General features: G+C 46.1%; 1 protein-coding gene across 1 annotated transcript in view; it reads left to right on the top strand.

Annotated features, from left to right (window-relative positions):
* SPPL3 (signal peptide peptidase like 3) overlaps positions 1-26,449 on the top strand; it is a 274,906-nt gene that overhangs the window by 230,307 nt on the left and 18,150 nt on the right. Inside the window, exons 8-9 of the mRNA XM_078667701.1 lie at positions 19,690-19,853; positions 20,009-20,196. Coding sequence (XP_078523827.1) covers positions 19,690-19,853; positions 20,009-20,196 — 352 coding nt within the window. The remainder of the gene's footprint in view (positions 1-19,689; positions 19,854-20,008; positions 20,197-26,449) is intronic.

The raw sequence follows: 26,449 nt of genomic DNA, 5'->3' as shown, positions 1-26,449 counted from the left end.
TACAAGCTGAGGATCAAGAGAAGATCTAGTGTTGGTTGAGGGCAGAACTGAATGCACTCTCATGTGGTGGAACAGAACAAATTGGTTGCTAGGCAGACCTTCTCTGCAAGCGACCATCACCACAGACCCGCCCACCCCCTCTCCACCCCCCTCCCCCCCACACTCTTTTCTACCACATTACTGATAGGGAAGAACAGGATTATCTTGTCAAGTACCTGGTGCTCACAACAATCCCAGTTAGCACTGGGAGCATTCTGCACTTTGATTTGAGGCCAAATAGTCCGATAAAGACAAACAACTTGACAGCGATGTATTAAATAATAAAGCAAGAGAGGACTCACTCCTCCCAGCTGTCAGAACTAGTTCAGGTTATTTGCTGCTATGCCATTTAGAATTGCTTTCTGCTCCTAGTGGAGCATTTTCTGGGGGTGGACAAAGATTTTGTGGGCTTGTTGATCTTGACACATCAACAAGTCCATGTATGGGAGATGAATTCCCAAGTACTTTAGCAATTCTGAAGTATTTCGCTGGTGGAGCACTTGAAAACTCAAACTTTCAGATGGACTGTCTTTTCGCCACTGTGCAAAATGCCAATACTTCGCCACCAAGTACCCAAACCCACGTGGCAATACATGACAGTTGAATTGTCCAGAAATATTTGCCTATTCTTTTTGTCCACTACTTTTTTTTATTAAATGAGGAAAATATTACAAGCATTGATGATCCTCATTGTGATGGCACCAACGTGGGCAAGGGAATCTTGGTATTCAATGCTGCTAGAATTGTCGGTCCATCCTCATGAGAAGCTACCGCTGAGGCTAGATCTCCTCACTGAGCATTAGGACAGCTCAGACATCCGGACCTCAGGCTGCCAAATCTAACTATTTGGTACCTAAATTCGTGGAGTTCAGTTATCTTAAGTTCCTGTAGGAGTGAATGCAAATCCTTTGTAAGCCATGTAATCCAAGAAAGTGTGCATATTATGCTGTAACAAGGAAAAGATTTGTTCATTACGGTTTGGGGCAAAACATAGGTTCCCTTACAGCAGCTGTCCAAGACATCTGCAATTTATTGAATTTTCAGAAAGTAAGATTGACAAGATTTTTATTGTTTTATATTTAGCTGCAATGGCAGCTTCCTTGCAGAATAGAGACCTTTTATCTCTGCATAATATCTTGGTCAAGCCCTTCAGGGTAATTATTCCAAGAGCACCTCCAGCGCCAGCCTAAAATCCGACTGTTTATCTAACCAGACTGATGGGTACCCGTTTTGCTACTATTACACCCTTGTGATATGCAGCTCTTGTATTGGAATGTCGTTTTCCTAGTTGCGATCACCTCTCTGGGGAGGGCAATTGAGTTGCAAACAGTAAAGGTGGAAGAATGTTGTATTAAGGTTCACATGGCAAGAGTGGTTTTAAGAACAAACCACATATTTTTTCCGAAGTTGGTTTCTCCAATCCATGTAAAGCAAAATTGGTATTACCTATCTCCTTCAAGCACCAAGAGAGGGCCTTACTTACACTAAATATTGTATTGTAATTGCATTTATATAGCGCTTACTACCACTTGCCAAAAAAGCACTTCAACGCCCCATCAGGAGTGACAAGCGCTATATAAATGAAAACCTTTTACCCTCTTCTATCCCTCCGCTTTCCTTCTCAATCCAAACAACTGACTATCTGCCGCTCAAATTTCTTTCATATTTAACTATACTAATTCACCACTAATCCTTTATGGTTTCCGGAGTAGCTTGCTACTCGCCAAAAACGCACTTCAACACCTCGTCAGAGGTAGTAAGCGCTATATAAATGCAATTACAATACAATAATTGATGTCAGGAGGGTATCCATATTGATGGAACAAAGTTTAATCGATAAATGAAACCACTGTTTTTCAAAACTGCATGTAGAAAGCCTTATTTCTAAGAGGGTTTTCTTTGTTATCTTGTTAGGTACATCCATGTTAGGCTAAGAAAGCAGCTGCTATGGCGGTCTTAAGAAATATTCCCTTTGGAGACATTTTAGAGCTGCCACATGGTCACCATCACACATTTTCACCAAACCTCACTGGATGGATATAGAGGCCTGTGGTGAATCCTTAATTAACCAAACAGTTTTAAGAACATCTGCTTGCTCACAAGTGTCTCACAAGTGTCTTACAGAACGATACAGTGTATGTGTATCTAAAGCAATAAATGCTGCAAATGCAAAATGTTACCCTGTAGCCATCGATTTTGCACGGTTCATAGCTTGTAATGCTGTAGGTTCAACCACTATCACAATGAGAGAAAAAGAGGAAACCAAATCCTATCATACATCCTCCAAACAATATCAAATACTTATCAGCGATATCGTAGTGGGCTGAGCACTGTGCTTACTTGAGGAGTGCCAATTCTCTAATGAGGCACTTATAAAAATTGTACTGAAAAAGCCTCCCACATAGGATTGTGACCTGCTTCATCATAGTCACGTTTGTCCTATCCTGGTAAGATGTTACCACCAAGGTGGTCTCAACCTCGAGTTGAGGGATAACAGATTTTTCTATCCTGGATAACTGTAGGATCTAGATAGTAGAGGAAAACTGCGTCAGTGTAACCCAAAATATTTCTCTTTATTTAGTGGTTACTCTGGGCAGGATTAAAAACAATTGTGAGATTTGTCAGGCGATATTTTGTCTTGGTCATCCTTTCTAAGGTCCTTCCTAGGGATTGTCTGTCATGGGTACAACCTTCTCTTTCTATCTGCCCCTCCCACGTTTCTGGCAGGTGACTACATTGGTGTCCATCTACACCTTCACTAGACATTACTGCCTTGTCTTTCAGGTCCTTGGAGGACCACCCCTGAAGCGATGAATTGTTTGGTATCTGTTCAAAAGGTGAGGAATCTGTGGTTGGAAATATCTGCCCATGGTGGTGCCTGTATGTGGCTCTTCGCGGTCACTTCCCGAGGTGGGCAGAGGTCACTGCGGAGTCTTGACTCTACCTACAAGCACATGAAAGCAGTAGGCACATTAGGCAGTTGCTGGAAAAACTTCCAGATCTTGTCTGGCACATGGGGGTATTAAAGTGTAGGAATCTGCACTTAAAAATATCCACCAGAAAGGCATTACCAAAGGTAAGTAACTTGTTTTTTATTACTAGGAACAAATGTCTGTACGCCCACTTACTGCAACTCTATCAAACATAGTGCAAAATATTGATTGCATTTCTGTTCAAGTACTGCTTATCTACAAAATAGACAACTCATATTTGAAAAGTTCCTGATAGCAAAGCCTTCATGGAAGGCTTGACAAGTTATGCCACCCAGGTCACCCTGTGTGGCCATTTGGGACTTTACTGACGGGACTTACTGGTGAAACACTGCTCATTTTCTTTTCAGGCATTGACATGGAAAATTCCTTTTCTGATAGCAGTTGCTTCCTTATGCACAGTTAGCCCTATCAGTATAAAAATCTTTTATTACCCATACACCAGGATAAGGAGATCTAACGTACATATCCTCAATTTCGTCCGTTGATAGTCGCCTATTTCTATATACTTTCAAAATCTCAAAGCAGGTAGAAAAGGGTATTGTATGAAGTAGATATCCGAATTATTTGTCTTTTTTGGACCCACACAGTATTCTGGGTATAGCCAGAGGGATTGTGTGATGCATTCAGGTTTGTTATGCATGCACAAATGGACAGCTCACTGACATTCTGGATTGGCAAAGCCAGTAGGACTCGCCTACACGAGCTATAGGCTTTGACGATGTTAGTGCATCTGCTGTGCAGCATGGCTAAAAGTAATTTTTTTTAAAGAATGCTGTGACCAGCCAGTGTGCTGCCTGTGCCAGAGCTTCTTTTTGTTATGGCAACACTGAGGGCAGGCCGGAAAGAAGAACACGAGTGGGGAAGGAATAAGAAGGTGGATTGAAAAATATAGCTTTGATACTGCACGCGTTGGCCACTTCATAAAGTTTTTTTATTACTCCCGGGAGGCAACACGGCTGTTGGGAGGCAAGAAAGCGAGTGGGAAAGCACACTGACAACCAAGGGTCAGACAGGGCAATTGAGGGTGGGAGGGACCTGGGGCAGCACACAGAACACAGATGGTTAGATGTAGGAGCTTAGGAACAAACATACTGACAAGGGAGCTAGCGAAGTTCTGGGGGCAGGCAGATGGATAACAGATTGTGGGCTGGAGGATCTGGAGAAAGCAGATGGAGGGTGGTTGGGATGGGCTAAGCAGACTGACAGAGTAGAAGGTAGGGACTTGGGGCAAGCAGATGGATAACAGAGGTTCATTGGGCAGAAGAGATTTGGGGAGGAACCTGGTTGAGGTGGAGAGAAGTACACACAGGAGACTGCTGAATGCTTAAGCAAAAAAGTAGCGCCCGTAAAATTTGCGTTGAAAGGTCAAACGCACGAAGTAGGAGGCCTATGAAGCTGATCAACAAGAAGCAATCAAGAGTGACAAGAAGCTAAACTTTGGTAAGCAATGGGCGGCCCCTAAGCCTGCTGTAAGATCACAAAAGGTCTTGCAAGAGGCCGCATGCACTGTCTTGGCAAGACCTAAAAAGGGTCCTTTGAGGGGATTGAAAACTGCTCTTAAGTTGGTGTAAAGCATGTGATCTACAACTACTTAGGCTACAAATAGAACATTTTACTCTCCTGTAACAAACGTATTGCAGCTTTCGTAGATGTGTACACATCATCCACCTTTCCAGTGGATGGAAATTAGTGCCCTGCTTATAATAGCTTTGTATCTTTAAATTCACACAAGTACTCTGATGAGAATAAATAGAAACTAAAGTGACTTTATGCTTTTTTTAAATTCATGATTTTATTGAAATTCAAATACAGCAACATCAGGAGCGCGTGCAGTATAATTGAAAATCATATATTGATGCATTTACATTCCATGACAATTTGGCAGTTGTAATCGGCGTACATTATACTTTTCATCAATGGTGATATTACATTGTGACCATTCCACATCATATTGAAAATATAAGCTTTATGTCCGTTGAGTCCAACTTTAACATCTTTTATCTGTCGTCATTGGGCGTTACAATGCGTGTTTGTTAGAACCGGGGGTCTCTGGTTGGCAAAGGTAAGTACCTTGGCCCAAGTAGGGACCCCTAGCTCCGGTCAGGGCAACGGAATAACCCTCTGAGATAACCCCTGCTCACCCTCTAGGTAGCATGGCGCGAGCAGTCTAGGCTAAACTCGGAGACAATGTGGATAACATTTGCACTTAACACAACAATAATCCCCAATCCACCACAAACTGAGACCACACAGGTAAGTATATTTTTATAAAAATATATAACTTTATCTAGTTTCAGCAAGGTAAATCAAGCAGTTGCACGATAATCACTTCATTATAAAAGGGAGGCACTTAATCTTAATTGGTCTTTCTTAATTTCAGGAAGTTCTCAAAACAAATGTCTCTAGTCTCTTCAAGTCAGCACAAAGATATGCCAACGATTTTGTGATCAAAAACGCTCGCAAAAATGATGAGCAAACAATGCCAGCGTAAAACAACTATCCCCCAAGGGTCCCCTGGCTTCAGGGACCACAAGCGCTTCTTGCGCGGCTCACCCGGTATCCTGGGCGAGGGGGGACTTCTTTCCCCGTGCTTGCGGTGACGCGGGTCCCCCAGGGGCACCTCGCGGGTGCAGGCTCAGTGTTGCTCCCGCCCGGCCGGTCTCAGGACGCTCTCCGCCCGCTCTGGATCCTTCAAAGAGCAGCGGGGAGCAGAGACGGCAGGCCAGGGGCTGGAGCACTTGCGGAGATCCCTCGGCGAGGTCAGGTCACTTCTTCCCGGGCCCGGCGGTGATCTCGCTGATTCCTCGGCTTCCTCGCGAAGGCAGCCAATCCCCTCGCGGCTCCTCAGGCGAGCCTCCACAGCACCCGGGAGTCAGCCAATGGCAGTGCGGCTCCCGGGACAGTAAACAATGACGCTCCGCGACTCCGGCCAATCACGGCCCACTACTGCTGATGACGCTGCGCCGCACGGGCCAATCCCGTCGCGGCGTTAGTGAGGGGGCTCGGCTCCCTCCACCAATGGGAGCGCGGCGGCTTCGTTCTTCGCCGCGGCAGCGCCTGGACCTCTAGGCAAGTTACGGGGGGGGTTCCTGGCTCCGGGCCGCGGTGGTGATTTGGCGGCAAAGGGTTTTCAAGGGCGCTGGTCCCGATGAGACCCCCCTCTCGACCTCTCCACCACGTTGGAGCGGATTTCACGAGGGGAGGCGCCACAAGCCTCCAACCCTCATAGGAAATGTGCCGATGAGCACACCGATCCCTTCCTCACGCTCCGCAGTCGAGTACACCACGCCCCCGGTCCACAACAGCACGATCTTGCAGCTGTTTTCTGGCAAAGCTTTAGGAACCTTTAGCCCTGGGTTCCCAGCAGGAGGCCAGCTCTTCTCAGGCCCTTGGAGATTCAGTAAAGACACAGCACACAGCAAAGTCTTGGTAGGTTCAAGCAGGCAGGGTCACAGCACGCAGCAAAGTCCCTTTCCCCTCTTCAGCTTTCAGTGGCCACAGCAGAACAGGTCAGCCCTTAGAGCACACAGCAAGGCAATCTTCCTTTAGTTCTCTCGCCGTCTTCCTTCCAGCAGAGGGTCCGTCTTGGTTGTAGAATTTCAGAATCTAATTCTCTGCAGACAGGGGTCCTTTCCTTATACCCCCCAATGTCTTTGAAGTTCTTTGTGCATGGAGGCCCTGGGTCCAGTCTAAACCAGTTCTGGGGGTTGCGGAGCACTGAGGTGTCTCTGGCTTTCTTCTTCCTGTCAGCTTCAGGGCCAGTGGGGTCAGTTGACCACCAGGAGAGAGCTAATGTGGGGGAGGTAGGCAGGCACAGCCCAGCACTTATCTGGCATTCCTTCCTCCCTCCTCCCAAGCAGGCAGATGTGCCCTTTCATCCCCGGGATGGCTCCGACCCTCTCCTCTGGGGCTCTGCAGCCCCTTCCTGTCACATCCAGACCAGGCAGACATTCCACAAACCCAGGCACACAGAAAGGTTTAGACAAGAGAACAGCCACTTTCTAAAAGGGCTATTCTCCAACCCAGGATTTAAAAACACCCTTCACTAAAAGATGTGTCATTAAATTCTGAGTCCAGGGATATCTTTCACTTATGTCCCATCTTGTTCCTATGGGGAGATAGGCTGGTATCACATGGGCCCAGCCCCCCTCCATGTTACTCTATGGAGCAAGATAGCCTTACAGCAGTGAGCACACAAAATGGCTGTAGCCCACTACCAGAGCATAGTACCTGCACTAGCACATGCTCTACCTTATCCATACACTGCACCCTGCCCAGGGGGGTACCTTGAGCCTTCCATAGGGGTGACTGATGTGCACAGACAGGGAAGGATTAGGCCTAGCCAGTGGGGACACTGGCCAGGCTGACATGGCAGTCACTGACTGCACACAGGCTCTGCGCTGGCAGGCCTGAGTCACCATTTTAAAGCTACTCATGTGGGTGGCGCAATCTGCGCTGCAGGCCCACTAGTAGCATTTGTCATCACCAGCCCTGGCACACACAGTGCCCTCTACTAGGGACTTCGTGGTGATACAAATATGCCAATTAGGTATACTCAATCAATATCACAATTTACAGAAGGAGCACTTACACTCTGACACTGATCAGCAGTGGCAGAGTGTCCAAAGCATCTAAATCAGCAAAAACGAAATCCAGCACAGCATCAACACACATGAGTCAGAGGCAAAATATGGGGGAAGAATCACGCCAAAAGGTGTCAGGTCTAACAGTGTTGATATTGAATTACTAGAGTATCTGGTCATGACTCTTTGCTCATTCCTCCCTCAATCTTGGATATCATTCTCAGGTTGGTTCCCCATAGAACCCTGTGGTTCATTTACCAAGTATGCTCTTAAGGGGTCCAAAATATCTGTAGGTCTGCATGCAATTGGTATGAGTTTGGCATAAGTTAGTGACTGTTCTTGCCAAAATAAAAGATCCTGAATCCATTCCTTATATTTAGGTGCTCTTCCCCTGCCCCACCTACTGTGCTTGGCCAGAAGTAACCCCAGTGCTGTGTATTTCCTAAAGGCCGCTGTTCTGTCCTCTGTGTATCCCAAAAGGGCCATTACGAGGTCTACCTGCAAGGGGGATTCAATCATTTGCAACAATGCTTTAAAGACGTATTGGTGGACTGCAACATGCTCCCATGCAAGGTGCAAAAAGTCTGCAGATGCACTTGCACAGCAAGCACATTTATCATTATCTCGCATCTGGAATCGATTCATCTTGGCTGGAGTATAATATAATCGATGTAGGAATTTAAAATTTATTAAACGTAATCAGCTGCTGGAAGTTATTTAACTAGTTTGTTGACAGCAGTATATCCATTGCGTATCATTCAGTGCCATGCCTAGTTCCATCTCCCAGTGTGTACGTGCATTTATCTGGCATTCTGCAAGTGAGGCTTGTGTGCTGTGGTATAGGAGAGAAACTACGTGTGTGGGAGATGTCGATTGCAGCAGTTTATGCAATGGGGGAAGTATCTCTGGTTCACATGGGAACGTCTGTGACATCCAGCACAATCTGTCTTAACCTGGCATATAGGAACAGTTCTATGGACTTGTTCCCGATCGACTGGAAGAATTGCTCTCACGTGCAGAATTGACCCTCCACATAAAAATCTCCCCATATCTGCACCTGAACTTTTTCTAGCATTTGTCTGCAGCTTAATTCTTAAGTTACTTTCAGGTCGGGTTGCAAGGAAGTGGCAGCAAAGGTGAGTACAGCATTGGTATATTTAACTTTTCTGCTATACTTCACCACACCATCGAGGCACATGCCACTGTTGTGAGATCAGCCTCCCTATTCTTAGGTTTAACCGCAATGAACCCCAAAAATGGAGTCTGTTCCATATATCCCATCTTCACCGTGAGGTGTGGCATGAAAAGAAGGAATGGGACAGAACCAGCATGATGCAAAGTGCACTTGTGCACATAAATAGTATAGCTCTAAATATGGAACCTCAAAACCACCTTGTTCAAATGGGCCTGTTAGTATTCCCCATTTTAATCTGGGTTGTTTACCACTCCAAACTGTAAGCACATCATCTGCGTCTTAAGGGCAGAACAGAAAGGTTTTCCAGGATTATTTGGAATATTAATGAGCAAGTAAAGAAGTTTGGCCAAGACCACCATTTTGATTAATGAAATTCTGCCTGCTATGGAGAGAGGCATAGATATCCACCTCGTAATGGATTCTGTCAAAGCTGCTAGTGTTTTACCCTAGTTTAAGTGCATCAGCTCAGTCCTGTCTCTGGTGATCATGATCCTCAGGTACTTAACCTCTTCCGAGCACCACTCTATTGGCTAGTCCAGGGAGAATGGAAGAACCATCTGGTTATGCGTGAACAGCTGGGATTTTCCCAATTTATTTGTATACCGAAGTACTCTCCAAAAGCAATGAATTCTCGCAGCACAGGCTTCAGGTTTACCTGCTGGTCTCTGAGATATAGTGTAACATTGTTTGCATACAGAGACACTAGTATACGTCTAGAGGGGTACTGCAATGCACAATCTCAATAATGCTGCCCTAATTTGGCAGCTAGTGGTTCAATGGTGATCGCAAAGAAGAGGGAGGATAATGGGCACCCCTCCCTTGTGCCTTTAGAGGTAGGAAAAGTGGATGAGTGTATGCCATTTATGAGAACCTGTACTTGTGGCTGGCAATAAAGGAGCTCAATCCATGAGCGAAAATCTGGAGGTATTCCCATACGTCTCAATATGCCAATGAGATAATCCCATTCAACAGAGTCAAAAGCCTTCGAGTCATCCAGAAATACCACAACTGCTGCCAACTCTACATCTATATCCTGCATCACAGAGAAGAGAGTAGGAATATTATGGGATGTAGCCCGCCCTGGAACGAAGCGTGCCTGGTCTGGTAGTACCAGAGATTCCATTTGGAGGCTTAGCCTGTTAGATAGCCCCTTAGCCAAGATTTTTGCATTGCAATTAGGTACAGAGGCCTATAGAATTCACACTTATTTGCAGGTTTTCCAGGCTTTAACAAGGAGAAAATAATCACATCACGCATAGTACAGGGAAGGATACCAATCTTTAGTTTTTTAGCGTACAGCTTTTTGAGTATAGGAACTAAATGGTCCACATATGTGCCATCCGGGCCCGGAGCCCACCCAAATCCCATCTTGATAATCACTGTACGGAGCCCTTTTTCCTCTAATGGAGCCGACAAGAACTCTGTTTTCCCCAGCCACCCTAGGGCAATGTCTTCAAGGAATGGGGCCAGTGTAACTGGCTGCCTCCTCTGTGTAGGGTAAAGCGAGGAGTAATGAACACCCGGAGCAAGTCCGTAGTGTCTGTATCTCCAGCACATAGTGGAGAAAATCCACAAGCTCTGCTTCTCCAACTAAGACCTTTCCTGGCCTTTCACCTTCTCCGTATCTAGGGGCTTTGAAATATTTGCCTCTAAAAAGATATTCCCGTTTGGCACTGTCGGTATATTGGGTCAACTTCTCGCTACGGTCTGCTTGTTTATTACCCTTGTGGGTAGAGCTAATTTCCTGCTCTAGCCTTTTAAGATAGGTATCCGATCACCTGAAGGTGGTACGTATATCTCTGAGCACCTGCCCCCCCTTCCTCCCTCCCCCCTTTTACATTCAATACCCTCTCATAGTAGCTTTGAAGGCTTCCCATACCGTAGAGATACAAGTTACTGAGCCTGTATTGTGATGGAAAAAGTCCTGGATATTTTGCCCAATTTCCTCTTTAAACACTGTGTCCAGTAACATAGTCTGGCCAAGTCGCCAAGTCACATACGCCTCCATGTAGTACGGGGGGGGGGCAGAACCAGTTTTAATGGAGAAGGATCAGAATAGGTCAGTGACAAGTGCAAAACCTTAACAATCCATGGCCCAAGTCTTCAAGAAACAATCCCAATAGTCAAGCCTAGACCATGTTGAATGTACAGCTGAGTAATGTGTGCCATCTTTCCCATTGGGATGGAGGTTTCTCCAGTATTGGGGTGTCTTTCATAGATTCACATGCCTGAATCATTCCCCGTCGTCAGAGTGGGAGTCCCACGGTACATAATAAAGCAATAAATATGCCCATAATAACCAAAAAACCTTGGTAACATAAAACCAGGAAGTAAAGTAGCCCAAAGCTACCAAGAAATAAGTTCCACATCTATGACTATAGTAGTCATTATGCATAGTCCAAACTGCAGCCAATCAGGCGACAGAACCCACCAGAATGTTCACCTCAGAGGCTCAGACTCTCAGATTTTCTACCGCACGTCGTGTGAAGGGAGTCGCCCTGAGCTCTGCTCAGTTTTTCTCAGTTCTTCAGGAATTTCTACTCCTAGGATGTCTTCTTCAAATAAATCTTTATTCAGGCCTTGTGAATCTTGTGGTAAGCTCTGGCTTTTCTTTGAAGATCCCCACAAGAAATGCATCTACTCCCTATACCCGGATCACCAGGTGAGAGACTGCAAGATATGCAGGACCTTTCCTCAGAAAACCCTCAGAGACAGAGGGCAGTCTACTTCTGTGGCTACAGAAGCTTAAAGATCAGGACATTCCAGTTTCTGAGGTGGGAAGTATTGCCTCTGGGTCATCAGTATCCTCTAGGAAGAGGGCTGCTGAGGAGATTTTGTCTTCTCTTAGGGCCAAGGTGTTGAGGAAACCACAACCCTCTAAGGGTTCTTAAGGGCCTTCCACTTAAAAAAAAAGGCTACTCCACCTGCTAAGGGCAAGCCTTTGCCTTCCACGCCCCTGAGAAAGGCAGTAAAAACCCTTCCTTCTAAGCTAATTTCTGAGAAGATTCTCCTCAGAAGAAGACCCCATCGTCTACGACGTCGTTGACTCCTTCGACACAACATCTACATCGACATTTACCTTTTCATCACCAAAGCCTCAGATGATGATGTCGTCGACTCCATCCCCGTCGATGCTGGTCTCCATCTCCGTGAGACTCATCTCGTCGACGAGAGAGGCAGTATCTTATTGTCTGCATCCCGTTGACGTCTAAGGCTAGAAGAATCTCGTCGATGACTGCCTCGTCGAAGACCACGTCATCCTCTTAGGTTGGCTCGTCGACTGCTTCCTCGCCGACGGTGAGCTAGTCATCGAGAACTACATCGCCGACGACTGCATAGTCGTCGACGAAGCCTTCATCGTCGTCAATGACAACTTCGTCGATGGAAACGTCTTCGTCGACGGTTTCACCTTTGGTTACAGTCCCATCGTCAACAGCTCTCGCGTCAAAGCAGAAATTGTCATCTTGTACAGAGATGCAGGTTTGGTCAGCGCCTACGGCTATAACATCTACACCGTCGACGACGACACCTTCTTTGTTGCAGAGACGTGGTTCTACGCTAGAACCCCTATCCCCATTGCATCTTTCTCCACATAAGGTACTTCTACAGGTTCCTGAACAGCTACTGGATTTGGATGAAAGTGAAGAGGACTCTGAAGTGGATGACAGGTTTCGAACAGCTACAAGCCTTCAGAATTGTTCATAAAGTATCAGGAGGATGATCAAGATGTACAACCTGAACCTGTGGCCCCACCTCCGGATAATATACTATAAGCTCAAATGCCTATAGCTTTGCTGAACAATCTCCAGCATATGCTAGACGACTATTACCGTTGGTTCCCGCCATCTGAATCAGCAGAGTCCGTGCCACCTACACCTGTTGCTCAAGCTCCCACCTCGGTATTCTGGTCTCCTAGACCACCTTCACCGGTTCCATCGCATCATTGTCCTGAAGCACATTCATCGGATGATGATAGGGAGGAAGGTGAAGTTGATGAAAGATCTCTTATGTCGGAGTGGGATGAGTACCAAATTCATACCTCTTCTCCCTCAACTCCAGCTCCTGCTGATTCTCCTCCGGTGGATATTGGAGGCTTCCACCTCCTCATGGAGAGAGCAATTCAAAGGTTCCTTATTCCCAGGGAGACGAAGAAGGAAGAATGCTTTCTATAAGATTTTAAGGATCAGCCAAGGAGGCAGATACGGACGATCCCCATTATAGATTTCATATGGAAGGATGGATTGAAGGTAATGTCAACTCCTGCGTCTATCCCTCCAGTCTTGCCCCGGCTGGACAGGAAGTATATGGCGCCGTAATCGCCCAAGCTGCTCAAAGACGGGCTAGGAATCCATCTTCTCCGATCACAACCCCACCTGACAGGGAAGGCAGACGGTTCGACTCAATTGGGAAAAGAGTCTCCACCATGGCAGCGACAACAGTCCGTGAGGCCAATTCACTAGCAATCCTGGGTCGGTACGACCGACAAATGTGGTCAGACATTTCACCGTATATCGACATGTTACCAGAGCCTTCAAAGGCTGAAGCTCTGAAGATTTTACAGGAAGGGGAACGTATCTCGCCGGAGATTGATTTGGCCGTAAATGTCGCATCCACAGGTTTCAGACAGCTAGCGGGTGCTGCTTTTCTGCGTAGGCATGGCAGGTTGAAGGCTACATCTTTTCACCAGTAGGTACAGGCAAAGGTAATCGACATGCCGTTTGATGGAGAGACTTTGTTCGGCCAACACGTGGAAGAAGCCCTACAAACCATCAAGAAAGACACCGAAGCGGCCAGATCTCTCGGTACCTTGCAATTTCGTAAGCTGCCCTTTCGGGGTGTGAAAGGACGTGGATCGTTCTCCAACCGAGGGAGCTACAGCAATCCTACCAGTCGTATCAAGGTAATCAGCGATACCAGTCACAAAGACAGCAATCGTATGGTCAAAGCAACACTACCTATTCGCAAAATAAAAGGAAGCAGTCCTACCGCGAAAGAGATTCAAATAAGAACCAATGAAAACCGCCACCGCTTCTACCGCAGTCCCATGTAAAAATTGGAGGAAGAATCTCACAATTTTACTTAATTTGGTCCTCAATGACATCGGACAAGTGGGTTCTAGACATTGTATCCAAAGGCCATGCTCAAAGTTTCCTCCAAATTTCCCCCCATGAGGCCCACCTCCAGCTCATCTCAAAGAGCTGTTTTCCCAGATAAATTTGATGATACAAAAAGGAGCGATCGAAAAAGTCCCTCAATTGCATAGAGGAACAGGATTTTATTCAAGGTTTTTCCTAATAAAGAAAAAATCGGGAGAATGGGATCCCATTCTCTATCTTAGCTCCCTCAACAAATACCTAAAGAAATTGTCCTTTCGGATGTTAACGCTTCACGAAATTCTACAACTTCTGTCGGCAGGGGATCACATGGCCACCCTCGACCTTCAAGATGCTTACTTCCATGTTCAGATTCTCCCCAGGCACAGAAAGTTCTTGCGGTTCAGAGTGGCTGTCAGGGACTTCCAGTTCAAGGTCCTTTCTTACGGACTACGGTCAGCTCCAAGGGTGTTTACGAAGGTTCTAGCTCCAGTAGCGGCGCACCTCCGTCTGGAAGGGATTCAAATATTTCCTTATTTAGACGAGTGCCTTATCAAGGCGAGTTATTTCCCAGACACAGACACCCATGTCCAGAGATGTCTGTCTCTATTTCAGTCGCTGGGTCTCTATCAACCTCGACAAATCTCATCTTGTTCCTTCACAAAGGCAAACGTTTTTAGGGGCAACGTTGGACACGCAACTGATCCAGGCTTTTGTCCCAAATGAAAGGCAGCAAAAGATCTGCAAGCTAGCTCAAAAGTTGAGATCAAGAAAGTCTGTTTCAGTCTGACAATTCAAGTCCTTTCTAGGAATGATCTCTTCTTGCATCCCCTTAATACCCAACTGTCGCCTCAGGATGAGGCCCCTACAAGAAGAGCTCAACCAACAATGGGTACAGATCTCCGGATCGTTCGACGATCTCATTCAGGTCACTCCTCTGATGCGAGAAGCCTTCCTCTGGTGGACCTAGAAGAAGAATGTAGAAAAGGGATGTGCATTCATTCAAGAAACGCCAAATTTTACAATCACCACAGATGCGTCCCTCGAGGGTTTTGGGAGCACATCTTCAAGGGCTAACGGTCAGCGGAAAATGGAGCCCTCAACAACGGAAGTGGCATATCAACCTGCTGGAACTACGAGCCATCTTCTTAGCCATTAAATCATTTAGAACAATCATTCTAGGAGCCACAGTACTGATTCGGACAGACAATACTACAAGTATGCATCACTTGAACAAGCAGGGAGGAACGAGATTGGCTCTTCTTTCTCAAGAAGCTTAAGAAATATGGGATTGGGCGATAAGGCACAGGATCAATCTTTCGACAGTTCACATGCCGGGAGTTTCCAATGTTCTGGCGGATTCCCTCAGCAAGTCCACGGTATACACTCACGAATGGGAACTGCATCAGCCGACGGTGGATAGAGTTTTCCAATAGTGGGGTCATCCCGATCTAGACCTCTTTGCGACCAATCTGAACAGCAAATGCCTATTCTTTGCAAGCTGGCTTCCCCCACAAGGAATCTCAGGGGAACGCGTTTTCGATGAACCGGTCTCAAATATATGCTTTTCCTCCGATACCTTTGGTTCCCAGAGTTCTCCGGAAGATGAAGCGAGAACCTTGTCGCCTAATTCTCATTGCTCCCAGGTGGCCTCGCCAGTTCTGGTTCACCGAACTTCTCCTCCTATCAGAATGCGATCCCATTCAGTTTCGACCAATAATAATAATAATGGAATTTTATAAAGCGATTGGTTGCGCTAAGAAGCGTGTCCCCGCGCTGGAACTGAAAACTCATAACAGAAGTAAGGGAAAGGCCCGATTATCTTGAAAATAGGTGTGTTTTAAGGTTCTTCCGGAAGCTCGGTTCAGAAGGATCCAAGCGGAGGTTGAGAGGTAGGGCATTCCAGCTCTTCTCCACCAAGTAGCGAAAGGATCTTCCTCCCATGCGGGTCCTGCTTACCCTAGGGACCTTTAATAGGCCTCCACGTGAGGAGCGCAGAGCGCGAGATGGTACATGCCTAGTGACAAGGTTCTGGAGTGGTGCTGGCGCCTTCCCAGCAAGGATGCGATGGCAAGTGCAGAGGGCTTTGAATTCAACTCTGCTCCTTACTGGCAACCAGTGGAGGGTCTGAAGGGCAGCTTTGGAGTCCGATCTTTTAGGGAGTTTTAAAATAAGTTTTAAAATAAGGCGGGCTGCCTCCTGTCCATTCAGAACGGTCAGATTTGCCATCCGGACCCTGCATCTCTGAAATTAGCTGCCTGAGCACCTTGAATTCGCTCATCTAAATATCCCTGCGGATTGCAAGGAAGTTTTGGCTAACGCTCGAGCACCTGCCACGATAAAGACATACAGACTTAAATGGAAAAGATTCTGCATATGGTGTCAATCTGCCAATGTTCACCCGATTCACGCAACACCTGAGCAGATTTTACCTTTTTTCTTAAATTTAGCAAGATCAGTCCTTTCCCATTCAACCGTAAAGATCTTTTTAGCGCGGCCATTTCACGGTTCCGACAAGATGGTTCCAATTCTCTCTATTCGTCAAGGATAATACAACAATTTTTTTAAAGGGCTATTTCGAATGTTTCCTCCTGTCCGTCGTCCACCTCCATCCTGGCATCTCAATGTGGTACTAGCGCAGCTCATGCGGCACCCCTTTGAACCTATTCATAGAGTGGATTTCAAATTTCTATCCTGGAAGGTCTCTACTACTGGCCTTGACTTCAACTAGAAGAGTCAGCGACATTCAAGCTTTCAGTTTTATGCCAAAGGTGCCGTCGGACTTTCACCTTAACGAACCAGTCATCTTAAAAACATTGTTTCCTAATCTGCAATCCCCTGCAGAAAGGGTGTTTCATACCCTTGAGATCAGAAGATGTCTCAAGTTCTTTTTGCAAAGGACCTCTACCATTCGAAAAACAGATCAATTGTTTGTTGCCTACGGAAGAATACGGCAAGGACATGCAGTGTCTAAACAGACCATAGCTCGCTGGATTTCTGCCACTATTGACTTTTGCCATCAACAAGCTGGAAGATCTTTGCAGACAACTCCAAGAGCACACTCTACGACTGCGGTTTCTTCCTCAACTGCTCTCTTTGCTGGTGTTCCTCTTCAGTAAATCTGCAGAGCGGCGACTTGGTCCAGCAGACACACTTTTACCAAGCACTACTGTTTGGAGGCTGCCAGCAATGCTGATAAGTCAGTGGGACAAGCAGTTCTCCGCGATCTTTTCAAATAAGGTGAGCCTCTGTTTTTTCCCTTCTCCTCTGTACTGCTTCTCAGACGCTTATTATCATGCATATTCAAGGTTATCGATGGTATGTTACCTTCAAACTGGAGTTGTTGCTTTTCTCTAGCTAACCTGAGGACAGCATCTTGATCCCTATAATTAAGAAGTCTTGCAAATTTAGGTCTGGGCTTGGCACAGGTGTTGAAATTAAAAGTGGTTCCCAATTAGGCAATGGATCCCTTGGCCAATATTGTATTTGAGCAGGCGCCCTGTAGGACCTGTGCAGCAAGTGCCTGCAGTTTGCTTGACTTTTCAGGCCGCAGCAATCAACTCCTCAACACTCATTATTAGCATAGATATCAAGATTCTTGACAGCGGCTTTGAGCGTAAGTATATTAGGCAGCCATATTCAAACTATGCGTATTGTCATGCCTCACCCTCCACTTCTCGGTGTTGGGGCTTTGTGGAGCAGGACTTGGTCCCTATACTCAGCTTTTTATCTTAGCAGCAAGGGTTTGCTTGTGGATTCAGTTGCACAGTTTTTTGTTTTGTTTTTAACCATCAAGTCCTGTGCTATCTTCGTAAAGCAGTACGTGAGGTATCACGACCAGTTCCTAATTTATACAGCCAGTAGGATTACGTTCTGTGCTCTGGGGCTACTTGTCAGAGATGTGGTAAGCCCACACATGCCCCATTCCTTCCTGTGAGTGTGTCACTTCGCTTGTAGGCTGGTGCGACCAAGTCTCAGGCCTCGCGTTTCATATTGGGATGCAGCCACAAAGGTAAAATATTTTAGACGCTTAAGAGTGGGCAACTGTCTCTGCAGGGGCTTCGTGCCATACGCCCCAGATTATGGTGCATATAGGTATTAACTGGGCTTAGCTTGATTAACCCTCCTTGTGGCTTCTTCTGCCTTCTCAGTAGCAGCACACTTTATGGCAGACCCTTGCAGCAAGTATATCCATCGCGCTGGCGTCCCATGTTATACTTGTTGATCGATTGTCGCTGTATGGACATATTGGAACATGTCAAAGCCTTGGTCCCACTTCAATCGCGACTGTCCTCAATGCGCCCGTTAATTTATGTGCTTATGCCAGTCCGGAGCTCACAGAATCCTCTGGCTCGATTTCCTCCTTAAGCCCAGCAACGACTGTATCTGTTTCAGTAGAATGCTCCCGATGCGAGCACCGCACCTTTTGTTTCGGACGCTGATAGTAACAGGAGTTCCATGTACGGGTCGTATTGCAATCGCCTCGTTTCTGGAGCTTGGGAAGGATTTATAACGGCGCTTGTATCCTGGACTGCCAGAGCCTCAAAGCAGTGCGGCCATCTTGCGTACGTGCCCTCTAGCGCCCCCCCAAGGTGACATAGTGCTTCTGCATTGTGCGTTTCGGCTATGTGCTCTTGAGTAATTGCAGTTACCAAAACAGAATTCTTAAAGTTAACGGTTTGTACCATTTCAAATCCAACACCAGATGGCCTTATAGTGCAAAGCTTCTGGTCTGCAACATGAGAAGCTGCCATCATTGAATTGGGTATCATTAATTGTGCACAACATTGGGTAAGAAACCGTTTCCTTCTGTGTTGTGTTCAAAATGCAGATGTGTTGGAGAACCGAAGTAGTGAGGGTGGTGAGTCTAGAATCTGAAATAACACTTAAGCAGGAGCATTAATATTGGGGCAGAGCCACAGGAGGCTGTGAAGTTACTCTAAAGAGAAGGCTCGTGGGACATGCATCAGTGGCGGCTCCTCCGTTATGGTCCCCCGCCCCGAACCCGCCTGCTGAAAGCCAGCAGAGGCAAGGACATAAATAAAATAATTAAAAAAGTTATCATTTTATTTTTCATCCTGCAGGCTGCCTGCCAGCCGAGGGAGGAACGGGGACCGCCACTCTGATGCTGCAGGAAGCACCAGGGAGGAGGGGGGAGTGGTGTGCATGATGATTTGGGGCCGGACAAACCGTCATGCGTAACTAGCCTTACTCCATCTAGCTGAGTTGTACAGCTGGGTGGAGAAATCAACACAGGCTTCCAGTCAATGTCTGAGTGCCGAACCGAGGCGCTCAGACCAATCCTAGTGCTGGAATTGGGAGCTGGGAGCCTGCGCAGTGTGTGCGCAGCAGTTCCTGGAAGGAGGCGAGGATCGTGAGGAAGGCAGCGGCCGTCCGAGCAGGAAAGTGCTTCATTATTTATCTATTTCTCCTTTGTCTTTTTTTGTGTTACCTGCCTCACCACTTCACAGTACTAGCGGCTGCTACTGACGTGGATAGATTAATAAGAGGGCCATAATGGTAGGTTGGATTTGGGTTTCAAAATGAAGTAGGCTTCATCTGGATTGTTGAAGCATGCTGTGTAAGTAAATTGGTGGTAAATAAAGGTACGAGTAAAACAATTGCAATGGCAGAATTTTTGTTCTTTGAGAGGTGGTCTAATAGAATGAAGTTAGTGGCACATAATATTTACCAGAACAGAAGCCAAGGTGTTGCTTTGGTTATGAACCAGACTGTCCTGTTCTGTTTGGCTTTGGGGATCTAAAATTTGTAATCTTGCCTTCTAGGTATTTTTTTCTGCATACATCTTTAACAGTAATGTGATGGTTAAAGTGGCAACGCAGCCGGCTGATAACCCTCTGGATGTGCTATCCAGGAAGCTACATCTAGGACCAAATGTTGGCCGTGATGTTCCCCGCCTTTCACTACCTGGCAAACTAGTATTTCCAAGGTAAGTGCTGTAGAGTTTGTGATTTAACAGGAGCACATTGATTTCATGGGATGTACTTCACGTGATGTGTAGAGAATAATTGAACTGTCTTATAATTGAGGTAGAGCTGAAGTGCGATGATTGTTGGACTGGCTCAGTAACCTACTTAAATTTAGTTCGACAGGAAGTCATTTCTCCATGTTGGGAATCGGGGACATTGTGATGCCAGGCCTACTACTCTGTTTTGTCCTGCGCTACGACAATTACAAGAAACAAGCCACTGACCCACAAGGAACTGCTAATATCTCTGGCCGCATGCAGAAGGTGTCTTACTTCCATTGCACTTTGATCGGATACTTTGTAGGTAAGAGGCAGCGTGATGTACTTGGATATTCTCTTCTATTGTCTAATACTGTTCTTCTGAACCTCTGGGACATTGCTGTGGTGAACCTCTGTCCATTGATGCAGCAGATCATGATCTGCTAATAAATTGTCCTTCATGGTCTGATCTAGCTGTTTCTCTTCTAAGGGGTCTAATGTATCTGACCAGTATAGCAACTCCTTTATTCTTTTAGTAGATATCAGAAAATTGGACTATAATTTGTGGGGGGGGGGGGGGGGGGGGTTGTGTTTTTTTAAAAATAATCCTATTCTGCATCGTAGGATCCTCTTTCAACTCATTTGGTCTGGAATAATTCCTCGACTTGCGTGGACCAGGGAGCACTTTTCATATACGTATTCTCCTTGAATTATAAACACAAAATGCTAGTGTCCATATGAGGACCAGCACATTTTGAAAGCCCATCAAAGTCAAAATGTTTTCTAAATATATGATAACTCCCTATAAGCAATTTCAGGCCTGTATTACAGCATCTGAGATGCAAAAAAGAATGAAAGTGTATAAGAACAACAAAAAAATTCATCCTGATGGCCCATATTAAAAGCTAAGAAAAAATGTCCTGTCACATTTAAAATTTCAGACGCTCCCCCTACCCTTGATAGACTGTGCTAGTAGCTTGCTCACAGAACCAGTTTTTGTTTATATACCTTTATTGGTTTTAGACCCAGACAGTAGTTATAACGACATCATTGGCAAAGAGCCATTCGCACATGGCAATATATATCAGAATCGAATGACAAACAATAACAATAGTCACAATGAGTACGAAGAAACCACCAACTACCTTGCCATAGGGGGACGTTAATTGACATATAGAAGGCAACTACACCAAGGTGGTCATTACTAGCACATATTCAATAATAATGACGGGGGGGACGGTGACCCAGTCACAAGGGGCACCCAGTTTGGAGAGGCTCCCAAAGACTTCCACCCACTGGCGCTGAGCCAAGGAGGCCGCTTGAGATGATAGCAAGGGTTTGTGAGCACCAACGGGGGGACCAAGCCCCACCAGATCTCACCCTTCAAACAACAGGCACAGTTAGATGTAGAATAGTTGGTGTAAGACCAAAAGTGGATGTGGAGCCCACGAGGGCCACGGTCTCAAGTCTCCCATACTCCAAAACAGTCCATTATGTGTATGACCAGATGGGATCCAAGGGGAATGAGCAAGATGGGCGTGTCATTATCCACTTCGCTAATGACGGTGCCCCAGCTCTGATCTCCGGCAGCTCCACGCATGTTGTCCATTGCGCTGACCTCCATCGCAGCCTTTACCCACTGCAGCAATGTGGAGATCCAGCAGTGTATTTTGGGGCTGGTGTGCGCTTTTCAGGACTTTGTGATGTGCCACTTGAATAGTACAAAAGCAAAATAAATAAACCTATGCAGGAACTTATCTCTTTAACCTTGGGTCGCCCAGGGAGGCATGATTTCAGGTGAGGGCAGGAGCAAGCGTTCCACCGCTCCAGCCGTTATACCTGTGACCTCCCCCTAGGTTCCCCGTATCACTGGACACTCCCAAACCATGTGGTAAAAACCTGCCTCAGGTGTTCTGCATCTGGGAAATTCAAGGGAGGCCGTGGGAAATTACGTTTGATACGCTGCAGTGTCGGATAGGCCTGATGTAAGGAAAATGTGTGTAGCGAAAGCCTGGGTTGTGCGAAACCTCCTTGAAATGTTGGAGCACCTGCGACCAAAGACTATCTGTGAGCAGTGTCGGGAGGTCCGCCATCAATCTAGCTTTAGCTCTTTAGCTGCTGTACAATGGGACAAGCACAATGCGACGTAAATGGATGTGTTAACTTTCCATATACTACCACGTGACGGGCATGATGTGTCAGCAATTGGGATGGCTCAACCATCCCTAACCCCGTTCCACTGTAATCGCATTCTGTACAGCATTTAAGCATAGCCTGTTGCAGTAATAGTTCTTACTAAATATTGCTGCAGGATTGTTGTTGATTGGGTGTAAATGGTCGGGAAACATCCTTAACATCGCGGTCAGTACACCGCGATGCTATTTAACTGCGGTTGTTACGAGTGCGATGTAACCATGCTATGGCATTACAACGCAAGTTTTTACATCGACTTGCGCTAGATGGCGGGCTAACATTACAAATAGTGTAGTTTACTATCCCAACACCTTCCCTACTGTTAAGTGGACTGGAGTTGGAATAGTAAATTACATGCTCAAAGTGGCATTGAGCCATATGCTATCAAGTCTACCTATTGGCAGAACATCACCGAGGTGTGATTAATGATTATGTAGATCTCCTCAACAAGAGTCTTCAGCAAATGGATAAATGGGAGATAAATCAACAAATGTTATGGCAATACCTTTGCATTTGGGGCGCGCCATCAAGCTACTTGTTTTTATCATGCAAGAAAACAAAATTCCTTGGCTTCCCGCCCATGTACCCTCATCCATAATACGTGAGTAATGCCATTAGATAAATTGATTTGGGAAATTTGAATACCCTTATCCCACCACTATCCCTGATTATTGGCATGATTGGGAAATGCAGTATACCCAGATGGGCTGCAGGAAGATGATATAGTGGTAAAAAGACTGTGCAATTCTGAAAGTATTCTCCAGTGGGCTGGGTCAACAATGGTGGCCCTAGATTTTAGGGTGCTAGTCAATAGATCAGAGTGCTATCACTGGGCTTGCAATTGTCCACAGTGACATGCGGACCCATACTGTGAAGAAGGTGCCCGGTACATTAAGTCTTTCAATGGATACAGCCCTCCTGCAGCATCCCAAAAATAAGTGAAGTTTGAGACATTGTTCAAAAACAGTGAACAGTTCGTAAGCTGGCAACGCTAGAACCCCAAAATGCAATTGACTGAAGTGTCCTTTTGTAAGACAGGCCTGGGTACTACCCACTACATTTGTGCAGATAAGAGCTTAAGTGGGCGAAAAGGAGGTCCCACTCGTGGTCTGTCAAGCAACGGTAACCCTGTCTAGTTGAGCCCTCTGCAAGGGGGGAAACCGAGATTAGTACCCAGTGAACTACGCTGCTTGGGGGAGCAAAGGAATACTCTAGGTCCAGGATGGGGGCCGCACTAGTACTACCACATTCACACCACAGCATCCCAGGCTGCTGTCCGCCTGCATTACCTTATCTAAAGTGGAAAAACAGTCGTAAGTAAAAATAAATTATGCAAGTGCCACAAGCTGGTCGCTGCAAATGGTACAGGAGATAAGCCGGTGTAGTGTATCCAGAAATCTGAAGCACCCAGGAGGGCAGACCCTCCAGGGGAATTGGGTCGCTGAGCAAGCACAGTGATTAAAAAGGAGGAGCCCCTTCACCCCCAGTCCCACCTCACCAAAGAATGTGTCCCCGCCATGCTACAAGATATACGTTTTGTATGGAAAGAGGATCTGAAGAGAAAATGCCAGTACTTCCTGTGGGCCTGGTTGAGGCTTTCACCTCTTCTAGATAAGATATGGACTGTATAGGCTACTTTTCAACCCCTGAGCTAGCAAGGACCGACCTACTGAAGAAGGTAATAGACCAAAGGGAAGTGGACAAAACAAGCTTTACAGCCCTTGACCAAGCAAGGATTGACCTACTCAAAGAGGTAGTAGAGCAGATGCTATTCCTACATTGCAAATGTGAATGCTTGGAAAATCAAGCTCAATGGGGCTATGTGTGGATCAGAAGAATTTCAGATGCAGCTGAACAGAACATCGGGAAATACACGAAGCTGCTATTTGCATAAATGCTTGACTAAAAAGGCCAAGATAAAGACAGATGATCCATAGACATATTGGCATCATAACAGTAAACGGACCTCCTACTTAAGGTGATGTAGCCGAGTAGAAAACCCAAATGTCTGAACAAGAAGAAACAACCGCAAGTTAGAACAAGACAACCCAAACATGCAAGGTCAGGACAAAAAAAACCATCACCTGATAAACTTTATAGATTGATGAGCTGAGAACTGCTCAGTGACTGAGGGCAGCTATGACATAGATGGGACTAAACTAAGGGCCATCACCAGAGCTAAAAATATTGTCATTCACACGTCGGCCAAGAACAGCGTTTAGAACTATGTTTTAGAGGTGGAGCTCTGCAATGCGGAGTTATTAATATCTTTATAATCACTTAATTCAGTATTTACTGATCGGTGACATGAGGCATAGGTGGTAGGAGAACAGAAGTCTCAAAATACTTGCATGCCTGTAGGAAGCTGGCTCTGTATATACTGTACCAAAGTGAGGTATAGTGTGCACAGAGTCCAGTGGAACCCCAAAGGTAGGCAAAGGTACAAGTAGATAGCACCTTACTCTATATGTGGTAGTGGGGTGGAGCAGTAAGGCTTTATCAGAGGGTAGTGTTAAGCATTTGTTGTACAGACTCAATCAGCAAATGATATCATACACTCAATGACTGAACTTCAGACCAATTGGTTTTGTATAAAAATATTCTTTTAGTTATTTTATTTCCCAGAACCAAGCAAGCCTGGCACAGGTAAGTGAGAAGTACATTGCAGTAATAAGTTTGTAATGCAGTTGTATATATACTTTTGGTTTGATTACAGTAGAACTACTAGTATTGCAATGCTTTGAAATATTGTACATATACTTTGTATTAGCTTTTTTGTAGCACTTTGACTGCTTTTCTGTGAAAAGTTTCTATGTTATCCTCTTCTTCGCTTTGGTGCGGCTGTTCGGTCCTTCTTGTATTTTCTTGTCTGAGGAAGCAAGGTTCAGGGGTGCCTCCTAAATACTAGATATAGGTGTGTTACAGGTAGGTAAAAAGGTTGGGACTAATGGGTCCCTCCCCTGAGGTGGGTAGGCCCCCTATTATGCCAATCTCCAGTGGGAGGGGGCCGTACGCCTCACCCTGGTTGGCTGGGTCCCCCCATCTGGAAGATGGCGGCGGCTGGGAGTTGTGCTTCACCTCGCCTCCCCCACATGAGGGGTGAGGTTGGCAGAGGTGGGCACACCACCCTTCCTCACTTGGTTTTCCCGCTAGTTGTCCCGCAGTTGCTGGAAGCAACCATAGGACTGGGAAAGCTCACAAAGGTGTGCATTTTTCATTAATCCCACACTGGCATCAGTGTGGGTTTAATGTGCTTAGAAGTTTGATACCAACTTCTCAGTTTGGGGGTTTCAGTGCCGCCATTATGGTACTGTGGAGTTCATAATGACAAACTCCCAGCACCATATACTCTTATTGGCAGCACTGCACTTACAATGTCTAAGAATTGACTTAGACGCTGTAGTGGTACAGGGCTCATGTACCTGTAACCCTCACCACTGGTACAGTGCACCCAGCTAGAGGGGTGACTGATCTATGTCAGGGCAGTGGGTTGTAGGCTTGGCACACAGGGATGTTCTGCACCAAAATACACAGCCTGCAAAGGCAGTGTGTGTGTGTGTGTGTAAAGGTACAGGACCTCTAAGGGTGGCACAGTAAGTGCTGCAGCCCTTAGAGGCCCTCCCTGGTCACAGTGCCCTGGGTACCTATGGTACCATTTACCAGGGACTGACCTTTTACCAGAGTGCCAATTGGGTTTGGTCCTCAATGCAGTTTTAGGGAAAGAACATAGGTCCTGAGTACCTGATTGGCAGGAGCACAGTCAAAGCACAATCAGCAGTTCAGCAAATAGTGGGGGCAGCCATGCAGAAAGAGGGCACTTTCTCACATTGACCATGGCTCAAACAATGTAAAAGTTACCTTGCACTTATAGGATACTGTTAATTATATTTACCATTCATGTTGCAGTATTGAGTGGGTGTAATGCAGGGCAGGAGGAAGGAGGCATCAAGCTTCAGATGTGCAGCGCAGATGCTAAGTAGACTGTGAAAACAGCAGACAAAATAGCCTGCAGTGGTATTTCAGCTTTTCAATTTTAACATCAAAGTACTGCCAGGGAAAAACGACGAGTTCACTCCAAAGTTGATGTTATGCATATATTGTACTGCTCCAGGAGACCCTTTGCAACAGGGGAAGCCCTAACGGACTTAAAATGAAAAAGTACCAAACTAAAATGCACCGTTAAACACTAAATGAGACTGATTGAGTGGTGATCTAGCTGAAGGGCTCCCTGTAGTGGCAGTTTTAGAAATGTTAATTGACAAATTGGGCCAATACATCTTAGCTACTTGCTGACTAGGGATGACGCACATAATGGAGGCAGCAGTATATGCCCCGAATCAAGGATTAGAAGGGTTCCTACAAACGCTGCTGCATAAGTGGCAGGG

This window comes from Lissotriton helveticus, chromosome 11 (genome assembly GCF_964261635.1).
Source record: "Lissotriton helveticus chromosome 11, aLisHel1.1, whole genome shotgun sequence".
In the NCBI taxonomy this organism is placed as follows: Eukaryota; Metazoa; Chordata; class Amphibia; order Caudata; family Salamandridae; genus Lissotriton; species Lissotriton helveticus.
Note: the sequence above shows the minus strand (reverse complement) of the source record. Positions and strands in the feature narration are given on the sequence as shown.